The sequence below is a fragment of the Aulostomus chinensis genome, chromosome 11 (genome assembly GCF_037954235.1).
Source record: "Aulostomus chinensis isolate RoL2024-O1b breed Wild chromosome 11, RoL_Achi_v1.0, whole genome shotgun sequence".
NCBI lineage: Eukaryota > Metazoa > Chordata > Actinopteri > Syngnathiformes > Aulostomidae > Aulostomus > Aulostomus chinensis.
In genome coordinates, this window is record NC_141330.1 from 4971376 (window position 1) to 4997065 (window position 25690).

The 25690-nt window shown below is 42.8% G+C and overlaps 3 protein-coding genes across 3 annotated transcripts; all 3 read left to right on the plus strand.

The window, feature by feature from the left end:
* The first annotated feature begins 5623 nt into the window (after positions 1-5623).
* rpz5 (rapunzel 5) lies at positions 5624-10427 on the plus strand. Its single transcript, XM_086217857.1, has 2 exons — positions 5624-5776; positions 7496-10427. Exon 2 carries the CDS (start codon positions 7557-7559, stop codon positions 8736-8738), a length of 1182 nt encoding a protein of 393 aa, XP_086073983.1. The 5' UTR covers positions 5624-5776; positions 7496-7556; the 3' UTR covers positions 8739-10427.
* Positions 10428-10729: 302 nt separating this feature from the next.
* Positions 10730-15527, plus strand: LOC147252930 (protein rapunzel-like). The gene is made up of 3 exons (XM_086217856.1): positions 10730-10865; positions 12517-12585; positions 12693-15527. The coding sequence occupies exon 3, from the start codon at positions 12710-12712 to the stop codon at positions 13898-13900; it is 1191 nt and encodes a 396-aa protein (XP_086073982.1). The 5' UTR covers positions 10730-10865; positions 12517-12585; positions 12693-12709; the 3' UTR covers positions 13901-15527.
* A 287-nt stretch (positions 15528-15814) lies between these two features.
* LOC147252931 (protein rapunzel-like) lies at positions 15815-21507 on the plus strand. The gene is made up of 3 exons (XM_086217858.1): positions 15815-15956; positions 18731-18799; positions 18905-21507. The coding sequence occupies exon 3, from the start codon at positions 18922-18924 to the stop codon at positions 20095-20097; it is 1176 nt and encodes a 391-aa protein (XP_086073984.1). The 5' UTR covers positions 15815-15956; positions 18731-18799; positions 18905-18921; the 3' UTR covers positions 20098-21507.
* The last annotated feature ends 4183 nt before the right edge of the window (positions 21508-25690 follow it).

The following is a 25690-nucleotide window of genomic DNA, read 5'->3' on the forward strand; positions in this document are numbered from 1 at the left end:
ATAGATGACGCCAACGAATTCAGAAGGACAGGATGCAAGAGCAGAATTCAGGATTCAGGACCCGGGGCACATGCAAGTGTGGGACCCCCAAAGTCTCAACTTTCAGCCAAGCTGAGCAACATGTAGGGCCGGTACTCCGGGAGAAAACATCCTCCTGTGACTCACAAGTCATGAACTCAGGATAATTTCCCACTTCTTGAAAACCCCTGCGTAGTAGAACCGATCCAAAGTCTACAGGGTGGAACCTCTGTGATGCGCAGCAGTCGTGTACCTGTTAACGCCGTCCTACCAGCAACACGGGCCCTGCAGAACCCCCCTTCCTGGAAATGATGCTCACCCGCAGTACTCTTCCACGAGAAAAACCACTGACATAACGTAACATGACCTCTGCGTGTCACTGCGCCCACTTGAAGTGCCACCCTACAGACTTTGGTTCTGCTGACTATTCTTAACATTTTACATTATTATTCCATGAATTATTTTCCTCCCAGCAACAACATATATATTCACGGTGGCCCCGAAAGGTCAAAAACACAACAGCATTTCACAAAACACTATGAGATTTCAGATTACGGAATTGCGTTACAGATTATGTTGTTGTGTTTTGTGAAATATAGTGTTTGTCGTAAATGTCCCAGTATTTTGTTTTTACCCTCCGCCACCGTGACACGTTGCTGAGAGAGGAACAGGAAGTGAGTTGGAATGGTTAAATTAGTATTGAGGGATTAACTAATTTTTAGGTTGAATTTTGGTCCTTGTCTGTAAATAGCTCAGTGCGGTTTCTCAAAGCAGCTGTATAATTTCCGGAGTCAGTCTGGGGGATGATGATGCATAACCTCAGCCTTCATGCAGCTTCAGGGAGTCGCCCCCCTCCCAGAGAGAGAATAAATAAGCTTATTTTCCTGTCCTGAAAATCATTAGTGAATTAAAGGTTTAATTGCTGTATTGATTTGCTCTGTAAAACAGGTTTATTCCAACCCCCATCTTTTTTTTCTTTTTTTTTTAGTTCCAGGAGTCTTTACACACAATTACACATTCCATTTAACCCATCTCCCTCGAGGATTCACTCAAGTTATCTCCCCTGACCCGGTTCACCAATCTACATTTATGCAGTCAGAGTTTTATGTTTATTTATGTTGGAGAATAACAGCAGGTCAGCCATAAAATCCAGTGGTAAACTGTAAACAAACCCGCTGAGACACAACTTTCATACGGGGCCCTTTTTGAGGCTTTTGGTGAATCAGGAGAACGTGGATGTAAAATGACTGACAGAGCAACTGGATTTCTGATTTTCCTGGAGGTTGAAGGCGGCTGGTGTCAGTTGTGAGAAGGGAAAGATGAAGTCGGGGATAAATTGACTCGAAATCAATAAACTGCCCTCTCCCAGCCTCTGAACCTTTATCTGTTTCCTCAGATCTTATACCCGAGTTTGTATTGATCAGCAAGTGACAGATAGACCCGGCAAACTCTTGCCCTTTCGCTGCTGTTGAGGATAGTTCATCATCAGTGTGTGACTCAGACCAGTCAAACTTCACTTGTCTTATGGGTCACAAGCAAACTGTAAACAGAAACTCAATAAAATAGAGTTTCGGGAAATGAAAGGGTTGGCACTGCAAATGTAACCAGAAAGATACCTTATCTGGTAATAATGATGCAAGCCTCAGTCTATTGGGATGATGTGACTAAAACAAGATAAAGTCACGGTAAAAGTAGAAATAACTTTCGCACTTGCAATGATATGATATCATAATTAAAATGTACGAAAATCGATTTTGTTTTACATATAAAAAAGTCTCAACGGTGTTTTGTTTTTTTCAAATCCCAACGTGTTAAAAGACAGACTCGCCTTAAAACCTGACGTCATGCCGCAGTGAGACTGGTGAGCTACGCAGAGGTTAAAGGCCTGATTCTACAGTTTAGCTGTAACGGTAAACAGCCTGTCCTAGCTTTGTGCGTGAGTTGTAGGAGTACAAGTTTATTCAAAGGTTTTCTTCTAATTAAAAAAAAAAAGAGCGGAGAAAGAGCAGGACATGGACATGGGGTCTGGGGTCCCCCCCCCCCCCCCCCCCCCCCCGGGGTCTCAACGTGCTCAGCTCAGCTCATGGGAGGATAAAACAACCCAGCATCTCTTAGTGTGTGAAAGTAGTGAAGTGAATTTTAAACATCAAAATATTTTCAATTCATTCTTGATTAAAACTGAGTGAACTGAATTTCCCTGCATGTTCGAACGACCAGAAAAACATCCCAGAAAAATAATGTTTCTGGCCCTTAGATGTGACAAAAGAAGATACGAGAACAAGAAAGTGGTCGGTGGTGTGAGTCCAAATTATGAGGAAAACAAATCCAAATTATGACGTAGTAAGTCAGAAATATAAAAAGTAAAATTGGAGGAAGTGAGATTTTGACTGTTTAAAAAAAACAGGCTTTTGCCCCCAGGAGTGTCTCCTTTAAATCAGAAGGGTTGGGTTATTTCACAAACTGCAAATATGTTTTCTTTGCAAGGTCAGTGCTTCAGTTGTTACACAAGATTATGTAACAACTGTACCGTGACCTGGAAACATCTGGAGAGGGACGAGTCAGACTGGAAACACCACCTCCAAACCGAAAGCAAGGAGGCATTTCTCTTGAAACGCAATAAATAACGGTGACTCTCTGGCTTGTGTGACGTAACATCGCTAAAGTATAATTATGTTTGCGCGTCATTTGTGTATTTGTAGCCAAGTTAAAGGAAGTTTTCAGGGGATGGTAGTGTCCGTCCCAGATGAGTGTCATTGTGGGCTTGTTCGCGTGGTGCAGCAGGTTTTAGTCACTTCATGAGACGTGAAGTAAAAGCGAAGTTTGACAATTTGTGTATCAAAATATGCCAAAGTTAGCATTGGCTTGCTAGATAGCCATCACATAGGAACAGTAACAGCCACAGATATGCTGTATCAGTGCTACAGTTTTGTCTTGATGTCTAAACCTTATGTATTCTAGTCTTATTAGGAATGGAGGAGGAGAGGACATTCCTGAACCCGAGGCTAATATGAGATCCTGCTGCCACAGGGAGTCAGCTACAGCAACCAAGAACATTGGGATCTGTGTTGAAAACCTTTACATTTTCAAGGGATTTCAGTCAATAGATCATTGAGGCAGTACACAAAAACAGCACAAAAAAAAATGAATATCCAGGAAACAAGTTCCAGCAGGTCCAACTAAACAATCTCCAAAACGGATATCTTTGTTTTGAATGCATCGAGCGCGTGTGAACACATCCTGCTGTTAGAACCAGCGCTTTCATGAGGAAAATGTTACAGTTGATCATCTGGACTTATCTCTTTGTTTTAGGGACTTTTTTTTTTTTTTTTGTCTTTTCAAGCCTGTGGCGATATTCCACAATTAATCATCCCTCACACCAGGAAAACACGTTCAGTTCAACAACTCAGCAACTTGTCAGCCCCGCCCACATTTGTTTTCCCAGGGGAGCCAACCGAATCCGGCAGGACTGGTTACCAAGTCCGCTAATAACTTTCTATTTTTTGAGGCAATCTTTCTGTACACTGATGTAGAACTGCAAATTGTTCATGGTTAGTTTTGCCCTTTTTTTTTTTTCTTTCTATCAGGTTTTGATTATTATGTGATTTTGTGCTTACAGCCAAGATGGTTTGGAAAACCTCTCACAAACTTGGCACCGTATGTAAAGTTCCTGGTCTTGAAAGATAATCAAGATTGTTCCTTCATGGCTTTCTTCTAAGAATTGCCAAAATAAAGCAGGGTAAGAATCATTATCTTGGTATTTTCTGAGCGTGTGCTTGTGGCCTTTTTGCGTGAATATACATTCTATTGTATTTTTGTTCTGGGTAAATGATACACAAATCTCCCCTTATGTACAAGTGCACTCCAGACAGCACAGCACATATGTCCAGCCATGGGATGAGCCACCGGGGGTTTTCCTGTGAGCTGAAGAGACATCTTGTGGTCAGTAGGAAACATTAGCCATTGGCCAAGGTCAAAAAAATAAAACGTGGTCAATAGCATCCTCGGACAAGGAAGTCATTCATCATTCCAGCAAACAGGCCCAGACAAAGACAACAACACACCCTATGTGACTGGGTTTTGTTATTAGGTTTATTGTCAAGAGAAAATAGACCCCGATGCTCATAAATATAAGATGATTTGTCATGGAGATTTGAGATGGAACAGCAACTTAAACTCTCCTGTCTTTTATTTGTACATTCTGCAATTTGTTTTTTATTATGCAATCTTCTTACATTCTCGGGGGCTCAAGGTTGCGCAATAATGCACTAAACATGGACTTCACAATCAAAATCATGCTGAGTGAAGCATGCGAAGGAGGAGAACAAAGCTGTGAGGCCGTGTCTCCCCAGCTGGCTTTCATTAACACACATTTAACACGTTTCCACCTGAAGCCACTCACAACAAAGGCAAAGCTTTTCTACATTCATTTTCCACCGTTGCAGAGGCCAAAGCTTTTTAATTAATTAAGGTTGATCCATCAGTTCACTTACACGCTTCAAAAGTTGGAACAGCCAATTCAAAAGAGCTTCAGATTCCTTTTCACAGCACAACAGCCATGGAAAGCAAATGAGGTCTCCTGGCTGAGTGACGTCACACTGCGGCTCCTCCAGAGTGTGTTTACCAGCACTGGCCTGTACCTCCCATCACACCACATACTGTTGGGTCCCTGCGAAAGCTGGTCTCCGCTTTTTGATTGTTCCAACAAAGTGCTGTGTGAGATGTGACAGTAGGACGACACAGGAACAAGGCGGTGGCGGGCGTGCCCTGTACGGCCAGCTGACCAGCATCTGTTTCCTGTGCTCTGCTCTTCCAGTTCTCACCTCTTTCTGATCCATTAACCGCACGGCTGAATGCACTGTGTGTGTTATAGACTTCTTCATCAAGCACAAAGGCCATGGGGAGCTCTGACTGTCATGGTATTTATACCAAAAACACAGACCGTCTTTCTCTGAGCCGCGCTGTGACTGACTGATTCTGAACACACTCCCTACAGGGCAAAGGAATGAGTCCAGTGACCAATAGCCTTCCATTGCTAATCAGTTTCAAAGTGAGGAGGATCATCTAAAAGGGCTCGTTCTCATCACGGAACAAGTTTGCATGACACGCCAACATTTGCTAGTTATTCACAGAACCTAAGTAGCTGTTAATCCCAACTGTTTGCAGACAGGAGGAGCGGAGTCGGCTTTCCAGCATGCACCGTGTCGCAGAAGTTGAGGGAACCAGTGCAGTGACCATGGCAACCTTGTTCGAGGCACAACAAGGGGGGTTTTGTCTTGAAGGGCTTACCCCCACTGCGGCTGGCCTCCTTTTTACTCTCTTTCTTGTTGTTTATACTCTCCCATCATCTTTCTTTCTGACACTCTCTGTCTCTCCCTCTCTCTCTCCCTCTCTTTCTCACACACACACAGACTTTTATTTAGATTTTTCCAGTGTGCGTTGTGTCCCAGCTTGAGGAGTGTTTACAGGATGTTATCTGTGTCAGTGCTGTCTCTCATCCATCTGAGTGGGTCTCTGTGGAATGCTGGAACAGGATGGAGGAGTTCCAAAGGGGGAGTGACAACAAGGGAGAGCTGGGAGACAGAGAGACAGAGAGAGAGAGCTGGGAAAAAGAGAGAGAGAGAGAGAGAGAGAGAGAGAGAGAGAGAGAGAGAGAGAGAGAGAGTATATATACATCCTAAGGAGGCTGGTGCTCACAGGCACAGCTGGACTAGAGGATAACTGGACTGTAGCCCATTGGACTAAATATTTACCTTGAAAGGTGAGTTCTTCTTATTCTGCTTTAATTCTTTTTTCAGCATCTGCAGCATTTCTTTCCCACTTAATCACATTTTTTCTTTCTCATAACACGTACAAACAAAAGAAACAACATCTCAAGGTTGTGTAATCAGCTTTCCTCACCATTACTGAGGCTGATCCTCTCTTGAAAGCTTTGTGGAGCTGTTGTGTTGATGATTTTGATTGTTTTTCCACATTAAAAATGGCCCACATTTGATTGGAATGATAGCAAAACATGTAGATAGGAGGGATGTAAAAGTATATAAGAATAAAGGTGCATAAAATGGAAATACTCAGGTGAAGCAGAAGTACCAGAAAATTTTACCCATCCTCCTCTGTATTTTATTGGATACTGGTGGAAATATGAGAGAATCTTTGAGTTTTATGCTTGGCAGTACCCTTATCCGAGCTCTCTGTCCCTGAGATATGATTCTGTGAGTCACTTATAGTTTGAGTCAGCTGCGTGAAGGTGTTTTACATGCACTCAGAACGCATTTTGTGCTCCAGGCAACTGTCTATGTCGCCTGTGTTACAGGACCCAGTAGGGATGAGTCCTCGGGGGGACGTGGTTTTGTTAAGCTCCATTACAGCTCTGCAGCTCTAAAGCATACTGACAGAGGAGAAAGGTGTTTGATGAAACGCTTTGTGGGACTCACCTTATTTTTTTCCTTTCCATAAAAATTATTTCACACGGAAAGGAGACAAAGTTTTTACTGCTTTTTTTTTTTTTTTAAGAAGGGAAGATCTTTTAAAGCAAAAAAAAAAAAAAAAAACCTTACACAGTTTGTGCTTGTATTCACTGTTCTTCACTATAGAATAGAACGGAATCTAATTCTTTAAGAACATGTTATTTCCATCATCTGGTTCACATAGAAATGTAGAAAAATGAACAAACTTGTGACTGAATAGTCAATCTAATTAGTAGAGTGAGAGGAAAGACTGTAAAATGACACCTCTGATGTCATCACTGCAGCAATTATTGGAACCATGTTCTGTTGTTCTACATATAAACCTGCGTTTGTCTTTTTTTTTTTCTCACAAGCCCTGAAAACACAGGGTATTTATAATGGGTTTCATTTATATCCGAGGCAGTGATGAGGAGGGAAATGTGATTGCATGGTTGAACAAGTGCAGTGGTGGGGGTTTTCTTCTCCCAGACTTGGGTGTGCCTTTCTTCAGAATTGGATAGGAACTCCAGGGAACTGAGTTAGATCATCTCTCTTGTGTATTTAAAAATGAAAAACCATTAAAACATTGCCAAATACCCCCCTTTCTCCCGTGTTGTGAACTTCCGTGTTTAATCTGGGTTTGGTTATTGTTAGAACAGTAAAAATGGCATCCCAGAGGTCCAGTGCTGCAATGTTGCACAATAACTCACATCATAATTCATGAGCACACATACTATGTTTGATATTTGTTCTGAATTGCCATCCATCTGTGCCTATGTGTACTTTCTTGAGCTTTATTGAATGCCACCAAGCTTTAAATGGAGTCCCTGTCATTTGTTGAGGCAATGAGGGTGCGGCATGAAACTGGATGCCTACAAGTGTAGACATGACCTGCCATTTGCTCTATTGTGTGGGTTTGTCAGGAAAATGTCCTGTGAGAGGAATGACTTCATGCCTCCTGATTACCTGAGCATCACAAAATGGAACTAAATCACACGGTTATGAACTTCACAAGGTTTCTCTTTTCCTTTCAGGTGCCAGCAAACTCCTTTCCAGGGGAATTTCTTTGATAAGTGTGCATTTGATAACGTAAAGATGAATAGTGTGGCGGACTGGCTCGTGCAGAACAAGGACAAGATCGAGAAGGGTGTGGAGATCATGGGGCAGGCCTCTGAAGTGCTTGCTTCCACAGTGGGCCAGCTTCATCCTATCTTGGAGGCTGTCTTCATGGCCTCAGCTGAGTTACTCAGCAACCCAGAAGGTAAAGAGGCTCGTTACCTGTGTAAACAGTTCGACCTGGTCAACAAACAACTCGAGGGGATCCAAAATGATATTGATAAAATTGCCCTGGAGCTCCAGAGGACATCGCTGAACAAGCAGAACTTCGATCGAGAGGTTCAGATGATCAGCCAGTATGAAAAGTTCCAAGAATTTGTCAACGCCAAGCCAACGTTCAAGGAGAAGAAGAGGGAGAAGTTTCTGAATCACTACGAAAACACGGATGGTGACTTGAACTTGGATGCCCTCTACAACGCTGTCACTGGAGACAACACCTCAGGAGATCCTATGCTGGAAACGATCGTCATCACGGAGCAGAGAGGCAGGAGGGCAGTTGAGGATTTCTGTGCCCAGCTGAAAAAGCTTTTCGTGATGGGCATTATCGCTGTCATGGGCCATGCCGCCCTCAAGGAAGGGGTCGTCGGGGAGGAGATGGTGAAGAAGTGGCAGAACCGAATGGAGGATGTGGAGAAACGAATGAAAGCGGCGGTGGATGACTGCGCAGAGAACTTTGCCGATCAAGCCAAGAAGGACACGGAGCAACTGCTTCAGGAGAATCCCGGCACAGTTGACTCGGAGTTTACGAAAACCCTTCTGGAGTCACTTGTTAAGAAGTATGACTGGGTGAGCTGGTCCATCAGAGCTTTCGCCGACAGGGAGCGCATCTTCTTTTTCAACTGGTTGGCAGGAAAGAAGTATCACGGAAGTGATGGAACCAACTGGTTTGACATTTTGACCAAGAACAAGATCAAAGTGGTGGTGTCTTTTTGTGTGAACCCGACGCCCATTAACAAGAGCCAGATCCAAGAGCAGATTGAGCAGCAGAAGCTGAAAGGAGACATGATGGCAGTGGCTCTGTCTTTGCGCAAGAACTTTCCTGACTGCTTGGTCCATGCTGTCAGCCATTACAAGGACGTGGTGGAGGCCAACAACTTTCAGCCCGATTGTTACTACTATGGCAAACACAAAAAAGCTTTCCTGTGTATTCACCCTGAATAGGCTCGAAGGTTATTGCAAGGTAGCTGCACATGAGAAGAAATCAGTTACAGCTGCCGATGAACATCTGTATCCTGGAATGATTTACAATTTCTCATAGATATTGTCGGTGTGGATATATAATCTCTTATGCCTGGGTCCTTGTATCTCAATCATTGTGTGACTTCAATTAATTTGTATACTCTCTCTTTTGCCTGTGGGTGAAATATAGAATTCATCAACAAACAAACAAACAAACAAACAAACAAAAACAATTGTGACTGGAAAAAAAAATTCAGAGCCATTAACATGTTCATCTCCATGCCACCTTCAACTCAATGCGTCAAAACACAGTGGCTGGCCATGACTGGGCTTGGGCGAAATGCAAAGCCCTCATGTATTGTTCTCCAAAGGTGACAAATGTTAAAAACATTTACAGAAATTTGGTGACGTCCTCAAAACACACCATTTGCATCATTAACATCCTTTGGTTCGATGTTTTCTGTATGACATAAGGAAAACATCTCGTTACGGGTATTTTAAGGTCTCATTGCCACATTCAAAAGACTTGGGATGGAGGATCCCATACGATTTCTATAGATTTAATCAAAGTATTTCCTTTGAGACCCTTTGAAGGGAAAATATTCCCCAGCTAGAAATTGTACAGAGGATGTAGTAAAAGACAATGCCTTGCAAGAATCCTTCCGTTCTTTAAAGGGTTGGGGGACATGAATTTTTTTTTAACACAAGGAGATTATTCAGGAAGTTATGGGAATGTTTAGGTGTTAAACCGGCAATCTTTGGTCGGGTTCACATTCCGTTTTTATTAGGAGGTTGAGATACAGGAACTCTCTATTGGAGACTCAAAAGGAATGTTCTGACTATTGCCCCTTGAAAGTCTCTCCAAAGAACCTTCCTCTAATCTTTGAAGACCGTTCAGATGTTCACATCATGAATATCTTGGAATGTTCAAGGACGGTTACAAGATAATGTTCTTTACACCAATAGAGATGTTCTCAAAATGTCTTACAAACAGTTTCTGGCTGGGGCTCCCCATATCCCAACAATCGTCCATGACTTTTTGCAATAATATGAGGTGGTAGAGATCTTTTTTCAACAGTATCAGCTATTTTTGGCTTAAATCTTCTTTGTTATTGTTGAAATGTTTCAATAAAACTACATAGTCTGTTTATTTTTTTCATTTTTAGGAGGGATTGGAGGATAAGATTTAATATGTTAGCAGGGGGCTTCGGTCGCAATTGGCACTCAAGCTAGCAGTTTACCATGCAAAATTAAGCAGGGAACAATTTAAAAAGCAAATAAGTGCATCTCTGCACAATCCCTGTTTGTCAATCCTGACAAGTCTGACAGAGAAAGTGAAAATAATGGAAAATTCAATTCACCATTTCAAGATGAATATTTTGCGAAATGGTGAAATGTTTCAGAGCAGGCAGGCAATCAGACTTCTGAATGTGGAGATCAGAAGAAGAAAACCTGTTTTTCAACTCCTTTTCCCAGACACCTAGTGGGTATATCTCTTCTCTTCTAGTGTGAAAGAATGAATTTGTGCTTAAGAATGTTCATGAGTGACATGATTCTTTTTCCCCACTCCTGAAAACGTATAAATCTCACATTTGTCCTGTTCTGGCTGCAAGACAAGCCTTTTGAATGTATAGGCCAAAATATTCATTGAAATAATTATGTATATTCTACTTTTATTTTGTAATAAACAAGAAGCGGACATTTCTGCCAACATAAGTCTTTATTACGTCTTTATTAAACCTGTTATTCTAATGAAACAGCAGCTTTAAAGCTCTTTGATTTTATTGATATCATAAATATCAATAAAATCAAAGGGCCACATGGCTAAAACGAAGAAAATTTAGTGTGCATTTCTTCCACAAGTGGGTGGTGCAGTGGTCAGCACCATCGCGTCACAACAAGAAGGTTCAGACAAGAAGGTTCAGAGTTCAAGTCCCGGCTCCAGCACGGGATCTTTCCTTGTGAGTCTCCATGTTCTCCCTGTTCCTGTGTGGGTTCTCTCTGGTACTCCAGCTTCCTCCACAGTCCAAAGACATCAAGAGGGGACGAGGCTGATTGATACTCTGATACTGATATGGATGGATGGATTTCTTCCACCGACTTTTCAAGGTGATTCCATTTCTATGGAGAAAGCGTTCAGACTTTACAGGAAAATACAGGTTCACTTGATCAGACACTTTGATGTTGGATTCCCTTTTCCTCTTCTACACACCCTGTTTAGTGTCAACTCAGCTCAGCTCTGTTGGTGACTCAGCTTTGGGTGTGAATTTGAGGCAGGCGATGAGTTAAATCTATGAATTTTAATGTCAATAATCTTGTAAATGTTAATAAAACTCTTGGTCCGAACTTTTCTGGGCGTTGGTTAGCAGCTCTGACGCCTCCGCTTCCAGGAAGTGTTCAACTTTTCATCCACTCGTGTTGCGCCGTAACAAACCCTCACGTTTGGTGTTTGTTTGGCTCTCTGTCATTCGGCTGTAACCCAATACAATTAGGGCCCTTGTACGCGCACGGATCGATGTAGTTTCCATTATGAGGACGCATTAACAGGCCGTTTAGTTTCTCTCTGCGTCGGTGGGCAGACCGAGTGGGGCAGGGAGGGTTTGGTTGATCTCTCCAGTCGCAGGAGGCGCACTGCCACTGACATACATGAATATACGGGGATTAAAATCACATGGTCAGATGACTTGAGTTTCAGCTTTGAGATCAAATATAAACCTTCCAAATACAGCTTCAGAGCTGCTCCCAGAGCCCTCCACTTCTCCGTATACATCAAGAACATCAGCAGATGGCGGTAACTCAGTTATCATGGAGGTGAAGCTCTTGTCATGTGAGCTCAGTCATGAGGTCATCCACTTTAAAGGCTCTTCATGAAAGTTAAAGTATTATTTTTTTTCTTTCTGGTGGCTATCATGCTGCTACTGCTGCTACTACAGACGATGCTGCTACTCTCCATGATGTCACTGCCACAGATACAATACTTTCAATCTTCCTGTTTTTACTACAGATAATATCGCTATTTTGCCACTGCTGCTGATACAAATAACACGTCCACTGTTCCCACTTTTATAACAAATTATACTCGCTGTTCAGTGGAAGGGTGCAGCTAGTACACTTAGTTTATCTCAGTTCAGCGAAACTCTGGAAACTGAGGGAAACAGCTACTAGCCTAGCTTTGTGTAAAAGGAAACAGCTACTACAAAACAAGAAACTATGTGAAGTCACTGATCAGGTCTAGAAAAGGTCCAGCTCATAACCTTGAACATGATCCCATTGTAATATTTCTAAACTGGGCTTGTATGGATTTGAATACACACACACACACACACACATATATACATACATACATACATACATTTTATATATATATATATATATATATATATATATATATATATATATATATATATATATATATACACACATAGAAAGTTACACCATATATATATATATATGGTGTAACTTTCTATTTCAAACCAATAAATACAGCAGTAATCCACTAAATATATGTGTTCAACTCAAGCTGGTCCTCCATCAGTGATGGCTTTTTTTGTTTTTGTTTTTTACAAAATAAATGACCTTCATACTACAAAAGTTAATCGGGCACATATTTGAATAGGAGATATGCAGGTTTGATATTAAGATTGATTAATTATTACTCAAAAAGGAGTGGGCAGAAGTAAACTCATTTATTACCACCCACTGCTAAATGGGCGTGGCCAACACTGAAGCTCACCTGGCTGTTTGTCTTCTTCCTAATCAGTTGCTTTGCTGCTGTGTGGCGAGAGGAGCAACAGAGCAGGCGATCGTCCAACATCACCAGGACAGAGACGTGAGTAGATCACACAGTTGCTCTTTTTTGTTTCGTGTGTGTTTGACGTTTTTTTCCTCCAAGGCGTTGCTTTAATGTCACGTTGGCTGTGTCTTTTCTCTTGTTAGAATCAGATTGAGTCAAGATGGCAAACCAGCTGCAAAAGCTTGTAGCAGAGAAGAAGGACATGGTGGAGACTGTGATGGAAGTCTTTGAACAGGGAGCTGAAATGGTTGCCAGTATTGCTGGTGATCTCTTCCCTGTTTTCTCCATCGCTGCCCCTATTGTGAAGCTGGCTCTGGACAATGTGGAGAGCAAAGAGGCTACGTACATGAAGGAGCAGTTCCAGAAGGTGCAAAAGCATCTGGAGGTGGTCTCAGAGGAGATTCATCGGATTAACGACGAGATCAAGAAAAGCGGAGTTGATGCTGCGTATTTCTCAGTTGAGGAAAACATCACTAACCAGTTCAGGAAGTACATGGAGATCCTCAATGCCAGACCTAAGTTTCGGGAAGTGAAGAAGTCGGATTTCCTGAAGCACTTTACCATTACTGGTGGTGAAAAGAACCTGAACGTCCTCTACAATGCGGTGACAGGAGATAACTTCTCTGGGGAGTCTGTGCTGGAGATCATTCTGAACTATGAGGAGAAAAGTCGGCGGGTGATGGAAGACTTCTGTGCTCGTCTGAAGAAGCTGTTCTGCATTGGCCTCATTGCACTGCTGGGCCACGCCACTCTTAGCGAAAATAATGAGGAGGATAATATCCTGGAAGAGTGGGGTAAGAATATGAAGACAGTTCAGGAAAAGATGAATGCTGTGATTGAAGACTGCATCGTCAGCTTCCCCAATCAGGCTGAGCTGGATTCCCGTCGAATTGTGAGGGACCATTCAACCTTGACCAACCAGCAGCTGGCTGATACCGTCATAGAGAAACTGAAGAAGAAGTATGACTGGGTTGGCTGGTCAGTGCGCATATTCAGGTCCCCCACAGGTTTTCCAAGAAAATACCTTTGCTTACATAAGAAGGAATTCCACTGCCTTACTGGGATCAACCGCTTCCGAGTTCCCTCATCGGATAAGAAAATAAACGTTGCGGTATCATACAGTGCTTCTCCTGAGCCTGTTGATAAAGATCAAATCCAGCAACTGATCCAGAGTCAGAAGAAGCTCTCACTGGCGTGTGTAGCAGAGCTGCTGTTTGAGAGGTTGCCTGGCAACTGGGTTGTCCACACGGTCAAATCCAGCAAAGACCTGGCCTGCTCCTGGAGCTTCAGTGATGAGCTTCACTACTGGGAGGAGCACAAGAACTTCTACATCTGTGTTCACTCAGCCTGAAGATGCTCCATTACTCTTCGCGACAAATAACAGCGGTCCGTCACTGCTCGGTCTTAGCAGTGACTTTTCCCTCAGCATGTGCCTTAACTGCACCGCTCAGGTGACGTTCTTAACTGGAGTTGGTCTCTTTTCCAAAATGGTCTTTCTGATCAGAGGTGCTGGTGTCATGCTTCACGCTGCATTACATTCTGTGACAGGTGGCCAGGTACTGGCTGACCCCACACCTCGGGGTGTTTTCTCCTGCTGCTGTTTTCCTCAACCTCCACAGGCCAGTGGTCAATTGGTAATCAGGGAATGAGGAGTTGGGGGGTGGGGACTGTGGTTCGACTCACATGCTCACTCTGGCAGCAACAGCAGCAGGGGAAGGGTTGTTTTTTTTTGTGCTTGGTTACTTTTTGAATGAACTTAACTCTTATGTACTTTGTCCTTGATGGTGGAGTTGTGTTGTTTTGGTTTGTTATTTTAGTTTGAGTTGGGGATAACCAGTAGTCCATTTTTTTGTTGTTTTGTTTTAGATTAAACCTGATTTTTCTTAGGGAGGCCACACTGTGGCTGTCAGCCCTGTGCCTCCCTCCCTTTTGTTCTTTTTGGCCAGGGTCTCCTCCTCCTTTTGGTTTATTATTATTGTTAAGTATGTAATTTTATGGGGCTGTAACACATTCCACCATGTGTTTTTGCTGAGAAGATGGGAGATTTCTATGTTATCATCTGTAGCCTCATCTTGCAGTACCTCTGATGTCATCATTCTGCTATAGAAAAACAAGGCTCGGGCATGTTTTTATTCCTATAAGCCAGGCATAGTCATCATGAGTGAAGCTAAGCCCAGGGTGCAGCCACGCTGCTGTTGCAAAGTCACCGTTGGGGTAACCACAAAGACCAGGCTTGTACCTGAAGCTTTTTCCATACTGGTGTCCCTGTTTGGCACAAAATTCATAGAACAGAGCAGCCCCTCCTGAGCTTGAGTGAGTTTGAGGAGGAAGTTGTTGATTTATAGAAACCCTCTGTCAAAAAGATTGTTTCTGTTCTCCATGGAAACCAAAGCCGTTACACAAAACCTCATTTGTTTGGAGTCAGGTGTAAGTTGTGGTGCAATTCACCACACATCCTGAGATAATTTTCTGTTCAGCTAAATGCAGCATCTGTCAAATCCACCCGTTTGTGACATTAAGGGCCTATGATGACCAACAGGCCTGCATTTAACTTCTAAGGTCAAATCAATGTTTTAACTGCTTCTTTCTTTGGGTATTTCATGAATGTTGTGAGCGCAAAACAAATGTCTGTCTCCACGAGTTTTCTTAAATCTCGAAACGAAACGAATGAGAAACGAATGAAAGCAGCGGTGGATGACTGCACAGAGAACTTTGCCGATCAAGCCAAGAAGGACACGGAGCAACTGCTTCAGGCTCTGCTAAATAAGTCGATTAACTTTAATCATCACTGGCCTCTGTTGCTGTTTTGTTCTTTATTTTGCTCTGTTTTAGCTATTTTTCTATCATATTGTGCTTGTCAATGTTGTTCTCTGTGACTGTTGGAGTGATTTAACCACGGCTGCTGCAGCAGCAAATTACCCCTCAGGGATAATAAAGATTCCTTGAGCCTTGAACTTGAAAAGCCTTCTGGAGTCACTTGTTGCAAAGTGTGGTTGGTGTCTTTTTGTGTGAACCCGACTCCCATCAACAAGAGTCAGGCTCAAGCCCCCCCCGCCCGCCCCCCCAACAATTAACAGGATGAGCGGTAGAAGATGAGTGGATGGATAGAAATGTGCCAATTTGCTTTATTAACAAGATTTTTGTACTTCAATGAACCAAAAAAAGTAAACAGTTTTAAATCTTTATTAATACTCAGTTATTTGTGGAAGAGGTGTGGTTTATTTTATAATATTAGCAGCAGCAAACAACACTATTGTCCTCATAACATTTTTCTCCAACAACCAAGCCTGTTTTTCTTCCACCATACCAGACCGACTGGGTGTGCCCCTTCTCTGTAACTCGAGAGTCACACGACCAATAGGAAGACAAACCGACGAGTTAATATTCGTTCCGCAGACTTTTACGAGGTGAGTCCATTTCCGTGAAAACGATTTCAGATTAGACCGAAACATTCAGGTAAACATCGATGTCACGATCGAACGCCTTTAAACGTTACATTCGTGACAGGATCTTGTTACACAACCCAGCGGGGTTTTTTTGGCCTCTTTTACGCGTCGCGTTTTAGTGTCAACTCAGCTCAGCTCTGTTGGTGACACAGCTTTCGGTGTGAATTTGAGGCAGGCGATGAGTTAAATCTGTAAATTTTAATGTCAATAATCTTGTAAATGTTAATAAAACTCTTGGTCCGAACTTTTCTGGGCGTTGGTTAGCAGCTCTGACGCCTCCGCCTCCAGGAAGTGTTCAACTTTTCATCCACTCGTGTTGCGCCGTAACAAACCCTCATGTTTGGTGTTTGTTTGGCTCTCTGTCATTCGGCTGTAACCCAATACAATTAGGGCCCTTGTACGCGCACGGATCGATGTAGTTTCCATTATGAGGACGCATTAACAGGCCGTTTAGTTTCTCTCTGCGTCGGTGGGCAGACCGAGTGGGGCAGGGAGGGTTTGGTTGATCTCTCCAGTCGCAGGAGGCGCACTGCCACTGACATACATGAATATACGGGGATTAAAATCACATGGTCAGATGACTTGAGTTTCTGTCCCAAGTGTAAGGATGTTGGATGTTCTTGGTTGGGGAAGAAAACAAGAGAGGTTTAAGGACATTTTATAACACTGCGCAGTCATGGATTGAATACACCGCTGTGTAAAAATACTCTGTTGCACTCCATGTGTCATGGCAGTATGGAAGACTTAAGTTTTCATGACTTTAGTCCAGAGGTTCTCAAAGTTAGTATCACTCATCATTATACATGACTGATGTATATGTTTGGATTAAAAATATGATTAAAAGATACAGTAGTTTTTTATTATTATCTGGAATTTCAATGTTTTTCCACCCTTCCAATATTTAGAAACTAACAAACGAGACAGACAGACCATTTTCATGAATTTGGCGAACTAGGAAGAATAAGTAAAACAGCCCTATTACGCAACAGCCTGTGTGATCGGATCACATCATAATGAACTGGAGAAGCATCCAGAAACTCCCAAGTCATGAAAAGAGGTGTGATACCAAGCTTTGTCTTAAGGAGAGGCCATCCACCTCAGGCTCCTGAGTCCAGTAGGCCCCAGGAGGTGTCGTCGCGTCAGGGACAGAGGGGCAGCAAGTGAGGGATATTTTCATCTCTGATAATTCTAACAACTCTAACAGCTACAACACTTCAATTCATGTCAGGGTGTTTTTCTTGTCAAGTGTAACAAGTGAAATTTGAAAATGCAATTTTTGTCAGTCTTGGAGCTTTTATGCTGAGCATCAGAATCGTCATGTGTGCAGATGCCTACAGATGTGTCTGACAGCTGCAGAGGTGTGCGATGCATGAGGCTGAGAAATGGGTGCTATCTCCCCACTGCATACCTCTGCAGCCTGGACTGCTAAATCTCCTGGAGGCGCCTCAGTGGAGAGAGACGCAAACCAGCTGACAAATTATTTTCCATTGTCTTGTTGCCTTGGCAACATGCTGAGTTTCACTGGAGGGAAAAAAAAAAAGGACCCCTGCCCAACGAGTTTAACCACCTTCTGTTAATCACTTCCCACGCCTGCTGCTGCAGCAGTGACAGGGCTGCATCTGCTTCAGCCAGAACACCACAAGATGAGAGCTGTGAACACCTCTTGCAGGCCCTGGGCCATCACGTTATTCTGCCTCACAAGCAATTAATGACTCTCTGAAACTCTGGGAAAATTTCGCCCCAAACTGGACTTTTTTCATGTGTACACAAAGACATGTCTGGACTTGTCCTGTAATACTGGGTCAGTCAGCGAAGGTTTAATTTGACTCATCTGGTTTCTGGCCGTTGGGAGGAGTGTTCCCAAATATGATCATTTTCAAGAAGAAGGAATGGCAAACAGGAGGCGACCGTTTATATTTCCCTCATTAGTTTTCACCTTCTATCACAGAACATTGTCTTCATCTCAAGTCTCAGTTATCATGGGGGTGAAGCTCTCGATCTTCAGTCTGGTGGCTATCATGCTGCTACTGCTGCTACTACAGATAATACTGCTACTCTTTATGATGTTACCGCAAATGATACAATACTTCCAGTCTTCCGGTTTTTACTACAGATAATATTGCTATGATGCCACTGCTGCAAATAATACTTCTATTGTTCCCGCTGTTATAACAAAGAATACTCACTGTTCAGTGGGAGGGTGCAGCTAGTTAGCTTAGTTTAGTTTGTCTTAGCTTAGCATAATCTCTTGAAGCAGTGGGGAAAAGCTACTGCTGTATCTGTTCCAGCCTAGAAGTCACATTAAAACATTATAACATTTGTAAAATAGGATTTTTGTCAATTTCAAATATATTTTTCCAGTTTTTCTATTTTAAGATATTAATATAAAGGTTTTTTTTAAGGTTTTTTTTTTTTTTCTAGACGTGGTTTGTTTGAAGCCAGATTTTTTTTCACATCAGGTTGTCTTGACATTCCAACAAGTTATACAGTACTGTCCTGGAGTAACTATTTCAATTAAATAGCAACTTCTCACTGTCCCCATCTTCAATAAACCTACAAAAGTTAACTTGATGTGTAATGTCATTTTTAACAACAGTCTTGATTTTCTGATTTCAAAAGTTCAACTCAAACTGGACCTCCTTTGCTGATTACTTTGCTAAACATTTGAGACCCACTGCTAAATGGGCGTGGCCAACACTGAAGCTCACCTGGCTGTTTGTCTTCTTCCTAATCAGTTGCTTTGCTGCTGTGTGGCGAGAGGAGCAACAGAGCAGGCCATCGTCCAACATCACCAGGACAGAGACGTGAGTAGATCACACAGTTGCTCTTTTTGTTTCGTGTGTGTTTGACGTTTTTTTCTCCAAGGCGTTGCTTTAATGTCACGTTGGCTGTGTCTTTTCTCTTGTTAGAATCAAATTGAGTCAAGATGGCAAACCAGCTGCAAAAGCTTGTAGCAGAGAAGAAGGACATGGTGGAGACTGTGATGGAAGTCTTTGAACAGGGAGCTGAAATGGTTGCCAGTATTGCTGGTGATCTCTTCCCTGTTTTCTCCATCGCTGCCCCTATTGTGAAGCTGGCTCTGGACAATGTGGAGAGCAAAGAGGCTACGTACATGAAGGAGCAGTTCCAGAAGGTACGCGAGCGTCTGGAGGTGGTCTCAGAGGAGATTCATCGGATTAACGACGAGATCAAGAAAAGCGGAGTTGATGCTGCGTATTTCTCAGTTGAGGAAAACATCACTAACCAGTTCAGGAAGTACATGGAGATCCTCAATGCCAGACCTAAGTTTCGGGAAGTGAAGAAGAAGGATTTCCTGAAGCACTTTACCATTACTGGTGGTGAAAAGAACCTGAACGTCCTCTACAATGCGGTGACAGGGGATAACTTCTCTGGGGAGTCTGTGCTGGAGATCATTCTGAACTATGAGGAGAAAAGTCGGCGGGTGATGGAAGACTTCTGTGCTCGTCTGAAGAAGCTGTTCTGCATTGGCCTCATTGCACTGCTGGGCCACGCCACTCTTAGCGAAAATAATGAGGAGGATAATATCCTGGAAGAGTGGGGTAAGAATATGAAGACAGTTCAGGAAAAGATGAATGCTGTGATTGAAGACTGCATCGTCAGCTTCCCCAATCAGGCTGAGCTGGATTCCCGTCGAATTGTGAGGGACCATTCAACCTTGACCAACCAGCAGCTGGCTGATACCGTCATAGAGAAACTGAAGAAGAAGTATGACTGGGTTGGCTGGTCAGTGCGCATATTCAGGTCCCCCACAGGCCTTTTCGCTCAACGGAGGGAATTCCACTGCCCTACCGGGATCAGCCGCTTCCAAGTTCCCTCATCGGACGAGAAACTAAACGTTGTGGTATCATACGGTGCTTCTCCTGAGCCTGTTGATAAAGATCAAATCCAGCAACTGATCCAGAGTCAGAAGAAGCTCTCACTGGCGTGTGTAGCAGAGCTGCTGTTTGAGAGGTTGCCTGGCAACTGGGTTGTCCACACGGTCAAATCCAGCAAAGACCTGGCCTGCTCCTGGAGCTTCAGTGATGAGCTTCACTACTGGGAGGAGCACAAGAACTTCTACATCTGTGTTCACTCAGCCTGAAGATGCTCCATTACTCTTAGCGACAAATAACAGCGGTCCGTCACTGCTCGGTCTTAGCAGTGACTTTTCCCTCAGCATGTGCCTTAACTGCACCGCTCAGGTGACGTTCTTAACTGGAGTTGGTCTCTTTTCATCACAATTAGAACAAATCATTCTTTAACTCACCAAAATGGTCTTCCTGATCAGAGGTACTGGTGTCATGCTTTATGCTGCATTACAGCTTTTTCCAAACTGATGTCCTTGTTTGATACCTAACAAAAATTCACAAAGGAGCATAGCAGGCCCCCCTCAATGCACGATTCAAATCTTGGTCCAAACTTGCCATTTTCAGCATGTAGGTTGCTACTAGTTTGCTAATTGTTGCATCAATTTGCAAGGGGACTTTTAAAATGGCAGCAGAGAAAATACTAAAAAAACAGTCCCTGAATTACCAGCCGTTACCGGTAGCTACGTTCTAGTAAACTAGGCTGCAGTATCTCCTGACTGAAGGGTTCGAATCCTGTACGCGGTTGACAGCTATGTTTTCCCCTGCTGTTGTTCGCGCAGCAGGCTTCTCATGTACGCTGCCTTTGAAAATAAGAAATACAATTTTCCATTCAGATTGACGCTGTCAGAGGTTTCAGAATCATGAAGTACAGCTAATACCTTCCTGTCAACAAAGAACTGAACCTGAGAAAGTTGTTGATTTATAGAAACCGGCTGTCAGACAGAGATTAGGAATCCTGGGTAGTGGTGAGCCGCGACGTCGCCGTGAGATAAAATGTTTCGAGACAGTTTTAGCCGGTGAGAAGGTGAGAGCATGGCTGCAAGATCCTGATCAGCAGCAGAAAGCACGGAGAGACGAGACCTTAAAAAACACATTTGCTGTGCTGAAAAGTTTATGAACACACTCCCACAAATGTGCTGAAACGCTGTGTCAGCAACGCTGTCTACACAGATATACGCGTGCTACACAAACTAGAATCTTGCCCCTGCTTTAAATCCTGAACTGCATTTTATGGTAGAGTTTTATTTCGAATTTAATTTTTAATTAAAACGAGCATCATATGGCCGCATCATAGAACACTGGGTGGAATGTGATGGAGACACTGGAACAACGATCTTTAAACGTTTTACCACGCTAATATAGTGTAAACCACTTTCATATGACATGTTTTATGGATTATTTTCCGGGTTTCTTATGTTTAGAAAAGTGTGTTGAGTATCTTGTCCTCTGAATTGAACAGTCCCTATCCTGACTGTGCCGTTATCAACTGATAATACTATCGTTTCACAACTTTTTCATGTTATTTCCATATTTCTGTATATTTGATGATTTCTGTGTCTGATTCTAATTCATTGTGGTAAACCAAAGGAAAAAAAAGAGTCTTCAAATAAAGGCTCGCATTCATCATCACTGATTCGTCTATTTATTTCTTTTTTTTTAACTTGAAGTTTATTGAAGTAGTACTGCCTCTTATTACAGGGTGATCTGGACTTCTTTGGTTATTTCATGATGGCATTGTAGTCACAATCTCTTGGCTAAATGCACCGTCCATCAAATCCACCCCTGTGTGACATTAAGAGGCGGGGCCTATGATGACCAACAGACCTGCATTTAACATGTAACCTCAACTGGATTCCCACCAGTTCTTTCTTTGTGTATTTTATGAATGGCAGACCCAAAAACAAGTGGATTTCTGTCACGATGTGATAGACAACAAACTTTTCTTGAATCTTAAAGCATTAATTGCCCTTCTAGTTGAGTCTTGAGTAAAAATAAAAACTTAGTGTTCCAAAGTGCTGTGTGTTTAACAGCGCGCTAACAAATCCTAGCTTTTGAAAAATGAGAAAAACACATTTGCCCCACCTCACATGTCAACAACAGACGATCATCTTGTTCAAAGGATCTTCAGCAAAGGTCAGCACTTAAATTCAAGCCCCGCTCTGTTGGACACGTCTTTCTTTTCAGCCCACCCTCTACCCAGTAAAACCTGCCTGGGAGTGGAAAGAGTCCCTTTAAAGGGAAAAAAGGAAAAAGGATATTATGGTTCACGAGTTTGGAAACACCCATAGTGCTCTATAATCATGTGGTTGCGGCTTTTCTATCTTCGGCACACAAAGACGCAGGTCATATTACAGCGGCAGGTCAAGAATGAGCAAGTGTAAAGAAAACAAGTGGGTCAAAGACCTCGCTGCAAATATCCTGAGATTTTGTTGAAGTGTACATGAACACAAAGGAAATAAAATTCAACACAGATGCCTTTTGAATAACTTTCGATCATTCAAGACATGATATTCAGATGTTGGATCAGAGGAGTTCCACAACTCAGATCCCGTCCTCGAAGCAACTGTGGAGGCCAACACAGAGAACTCAAGCTCAACGTGACCTTTGAACACTCTCGGGAAGGAGATGTCTCCTGTTGACAGCCGTGATTGTCCAACATTTAAGAAAATGTCTTCTACATTCAGCAGCTTCCAGCACAATCTCAAGAACCTTTGGCCTGTGAAATTTTTTAAACGGTGGAATTTGCCGAAATGCAAATATGACGAATCTCGGTGGGGGCAACGAGTTGACTCCAGTCAGCTGTTTATCTGCAACTGCGTCTACATTCTTTCAATAATGTATTTATTTTTTTTGTTTTTATTGCAAACAAATGATGAAGAGATTCAAAAGATTCAAAAGCAGAGATGGGAGAACAGAAGAGACATAAAAGACAAGGAAAATGCGACTACACCATAAATCCACCGGAAAGAAAGCGAGGCCTTAACGGCACACTAAAAAGAAATTGTAGAATCGCATGCATTTGAAGCTCATTTGAAGACTTTTGACTGGCTCTTATATCTGTGGGGCTCCAACAGTCTTTTGGCATCTTTAAAATGTTCCGATCACTAAAGTTGGCTTTTTGTCTGGTTACCTGTTTGCCAGTGGAAAACGATGGAAGGAGACAGAAGGCATTTTAACTTTCCCTTTCCTTCTTAATGAACCACATCTCTCCAAATTTCCACTGGCAGGTGACGCGCTCGGGCATCCATGGTGCTTCATCAGCAACTTTGAGAAGGGAAAAAAAATCCAGGATTATGCTGACTTTTCAGAGTACTTTGGAACTTATTAGGCTTACAGCACAATCTATGACGTGCAGTTAAGCACATGATGTGTGTAATAACAGGAACAGCCAGTAGATGGAGACAAAAGTACCACACTATATCTCTTTCATCACAAAACTTTGCAGGTGAGTAGACGAGATCAAAATGTCAAGCTCAAAGACAAATGTCATGTCTTCACCCGTCAACATGTTCACCGCCATCCTACCTGGTGTAATCCCATCACATGATTGCTTGGATTATGACAATGGGAATGAGTTTACCAGATTTATACCTCGGCCTTGACCTTGACCCCGTGAGTGCAGTCTAGGTGGCTATCGGTTGATTGAGCGGAAAAACTTTGACCTCTACAAGAAAAAAGAGAGAGTAAGTAATAAAAGATGCACAGAAAGGGGAACAAAATCACCAGTAATGAGCCAATGAGGATTTTATGATAAGAAGCAGTGTTTATCCAAATTACCAAAATTGTGGATCTAAATTAGACCTCACCGATGAAGACAGAGTAATAAAACACAAGTATCACAGTGAAAATGTGTTCGGTGCCAACAGTTTTTGCCGGTGCTGCTGTGTTCTCCTGTGTTCGGCTGCAGACCGGTTTCTGTCTTTGCCCAGGTGGGTTAAACTCGCTGCTCACATAAAACTGTTGAATGGGCGAAGTGCTGGTATTAATCAGACCAGAATTACTCTTCCGTGAATATGATTTAGCGACAGAGGCGTGCATTGAGCCCGGCCCATCAGGTGACCTCAGGAACGCAGAAAAACATCACGTGGCCACGAAAAGATTCGCCCGCCTTGCAGGAATACATTGTACTGCCACCCATCACCTCAGCGTCACCCTCAACTCTAATTCAAACTTAATAGAAAGAACAAGTTTTGGTTTAAAAAGAAAAGTGGTCATAACTTCATCGGGTGGTGCAGGTTCCAGGGATTTGCTGCATGCATCACATGGGCCCAAGACTCTCTGATGGGAGGAGCCAGGTCCCCTAAGTCTTAGGAATCATATTTACTTTTCTGTCATGAGGAACCTTAAACATTTTTGGCACTGCAAAGTGAGGGAGACCCAATGAAGTTAATTATACCAACGTTTGCTTCCTTGATCCCTCTTTGAGGAGCGTCTTTGTGGGTGGTCCAGATATGTCAAAGTTGTAAGTATGGAACAATGGTAAGGAAGATGGTTTCCATCAACAGCTTCACTCTGAAATGTGCTTTATTGGTTAAAATCCTGAAGTGTTCCACGGCTCTGGATGGCACTAATGAAAGGACTATTTCTCTCACTATGAAGAGGCTAAACTGCGGCGGACCCATAGGGAAGTCCTTAGTTAACAGCTTAATGAGAGTTTGGTACAGTTTTCTGCTGTATGATCCTTTTGGCCTGGTTCTAATTTAGTGTAGTTGCACTCGTGCTGCTTGAAAGTAGAAAAGAGAAGTATTACCAGCGTTAGCTTTACGAGCTACAGTGTAGTCCCTAACTTTTGTCTCCCTCCACAGGAATTGAGAGCAATCACAACAACAACATGGGTGGAAGTTTGAAATATGTGAGCGATCCAGGGAGGGATGTCAGGGAGAGTAAACTCATTTTGCCATGACAGTTTTGTTAGGGATTCTTTTTGTTAGGGACTTACCTGGCAGTCATGAGTTTCAAGGGGAACTTCTGTTTTTTTCAACCTTGAAGGCAGCCAGAATGAAATCCACTTACAGTACATTGTGCTCTGGGGCTACGGGCAGCAGCAGTCCCTTCTCCGGAGGGAATTTCAAAAATTTGATTTCCATCTCTCACTTCAAGATTGAAAAGTTCGGGTCAGAGTTGGGGAAAAACAAAAACAAAAAACAAAGCTCCCTTTTAATGAGCATTCTATGAACAACACACAACAGTAAGACACTGGAGCACACATGCTCCATAATAGATCCATACTCAGGAAGATTCAGTACATAATTTCACAGGAAGTGCAAGGAAATAATGTTAGTGTAATAGAGAATACATGAGAACAGGGAGGGACTCCCTTGCTGGTTCTTTTCACTATTGGAGGCCTACCAACAAGAGCAGGACCTTACCTGGGACACTTTTAGCAATTGCAGCTCCGTCACGGTACTGGCGAGTGCTGTGTGGGCCAAATGTGGGCCGGATTGAACGAACAGGGTTTGACTTGGATGTGGGCCATGTAAGGTGAACCTGTGGCTAAGCTAAGGCAGCCCCACTCACCCTGAGTTAAAAGTGTCATTCAAGGACGAATGAGGGCCAAAATGTGGGCCACATTTGGGCCAAACCCTCATGGCAGGTACAGTCTTTAGGGAGCATTAGTGACTTGACGAACCACCACAGTCTGGATCATCTGTAAAGGTTTCAGGTATCTTCATTAGGCTTCTAGGGCTGCTTGTAAAGCTGCTAGAATTACCGACTTTATATGTATGAGAAATGATCATCTTGTTGTTTTGTTGCTCTTCAGTAGATAAAAATATGTTATGTTTCAACCAGTGAAGTAAAAAAATCCGCCAAAAAAGTTCTTGGCTG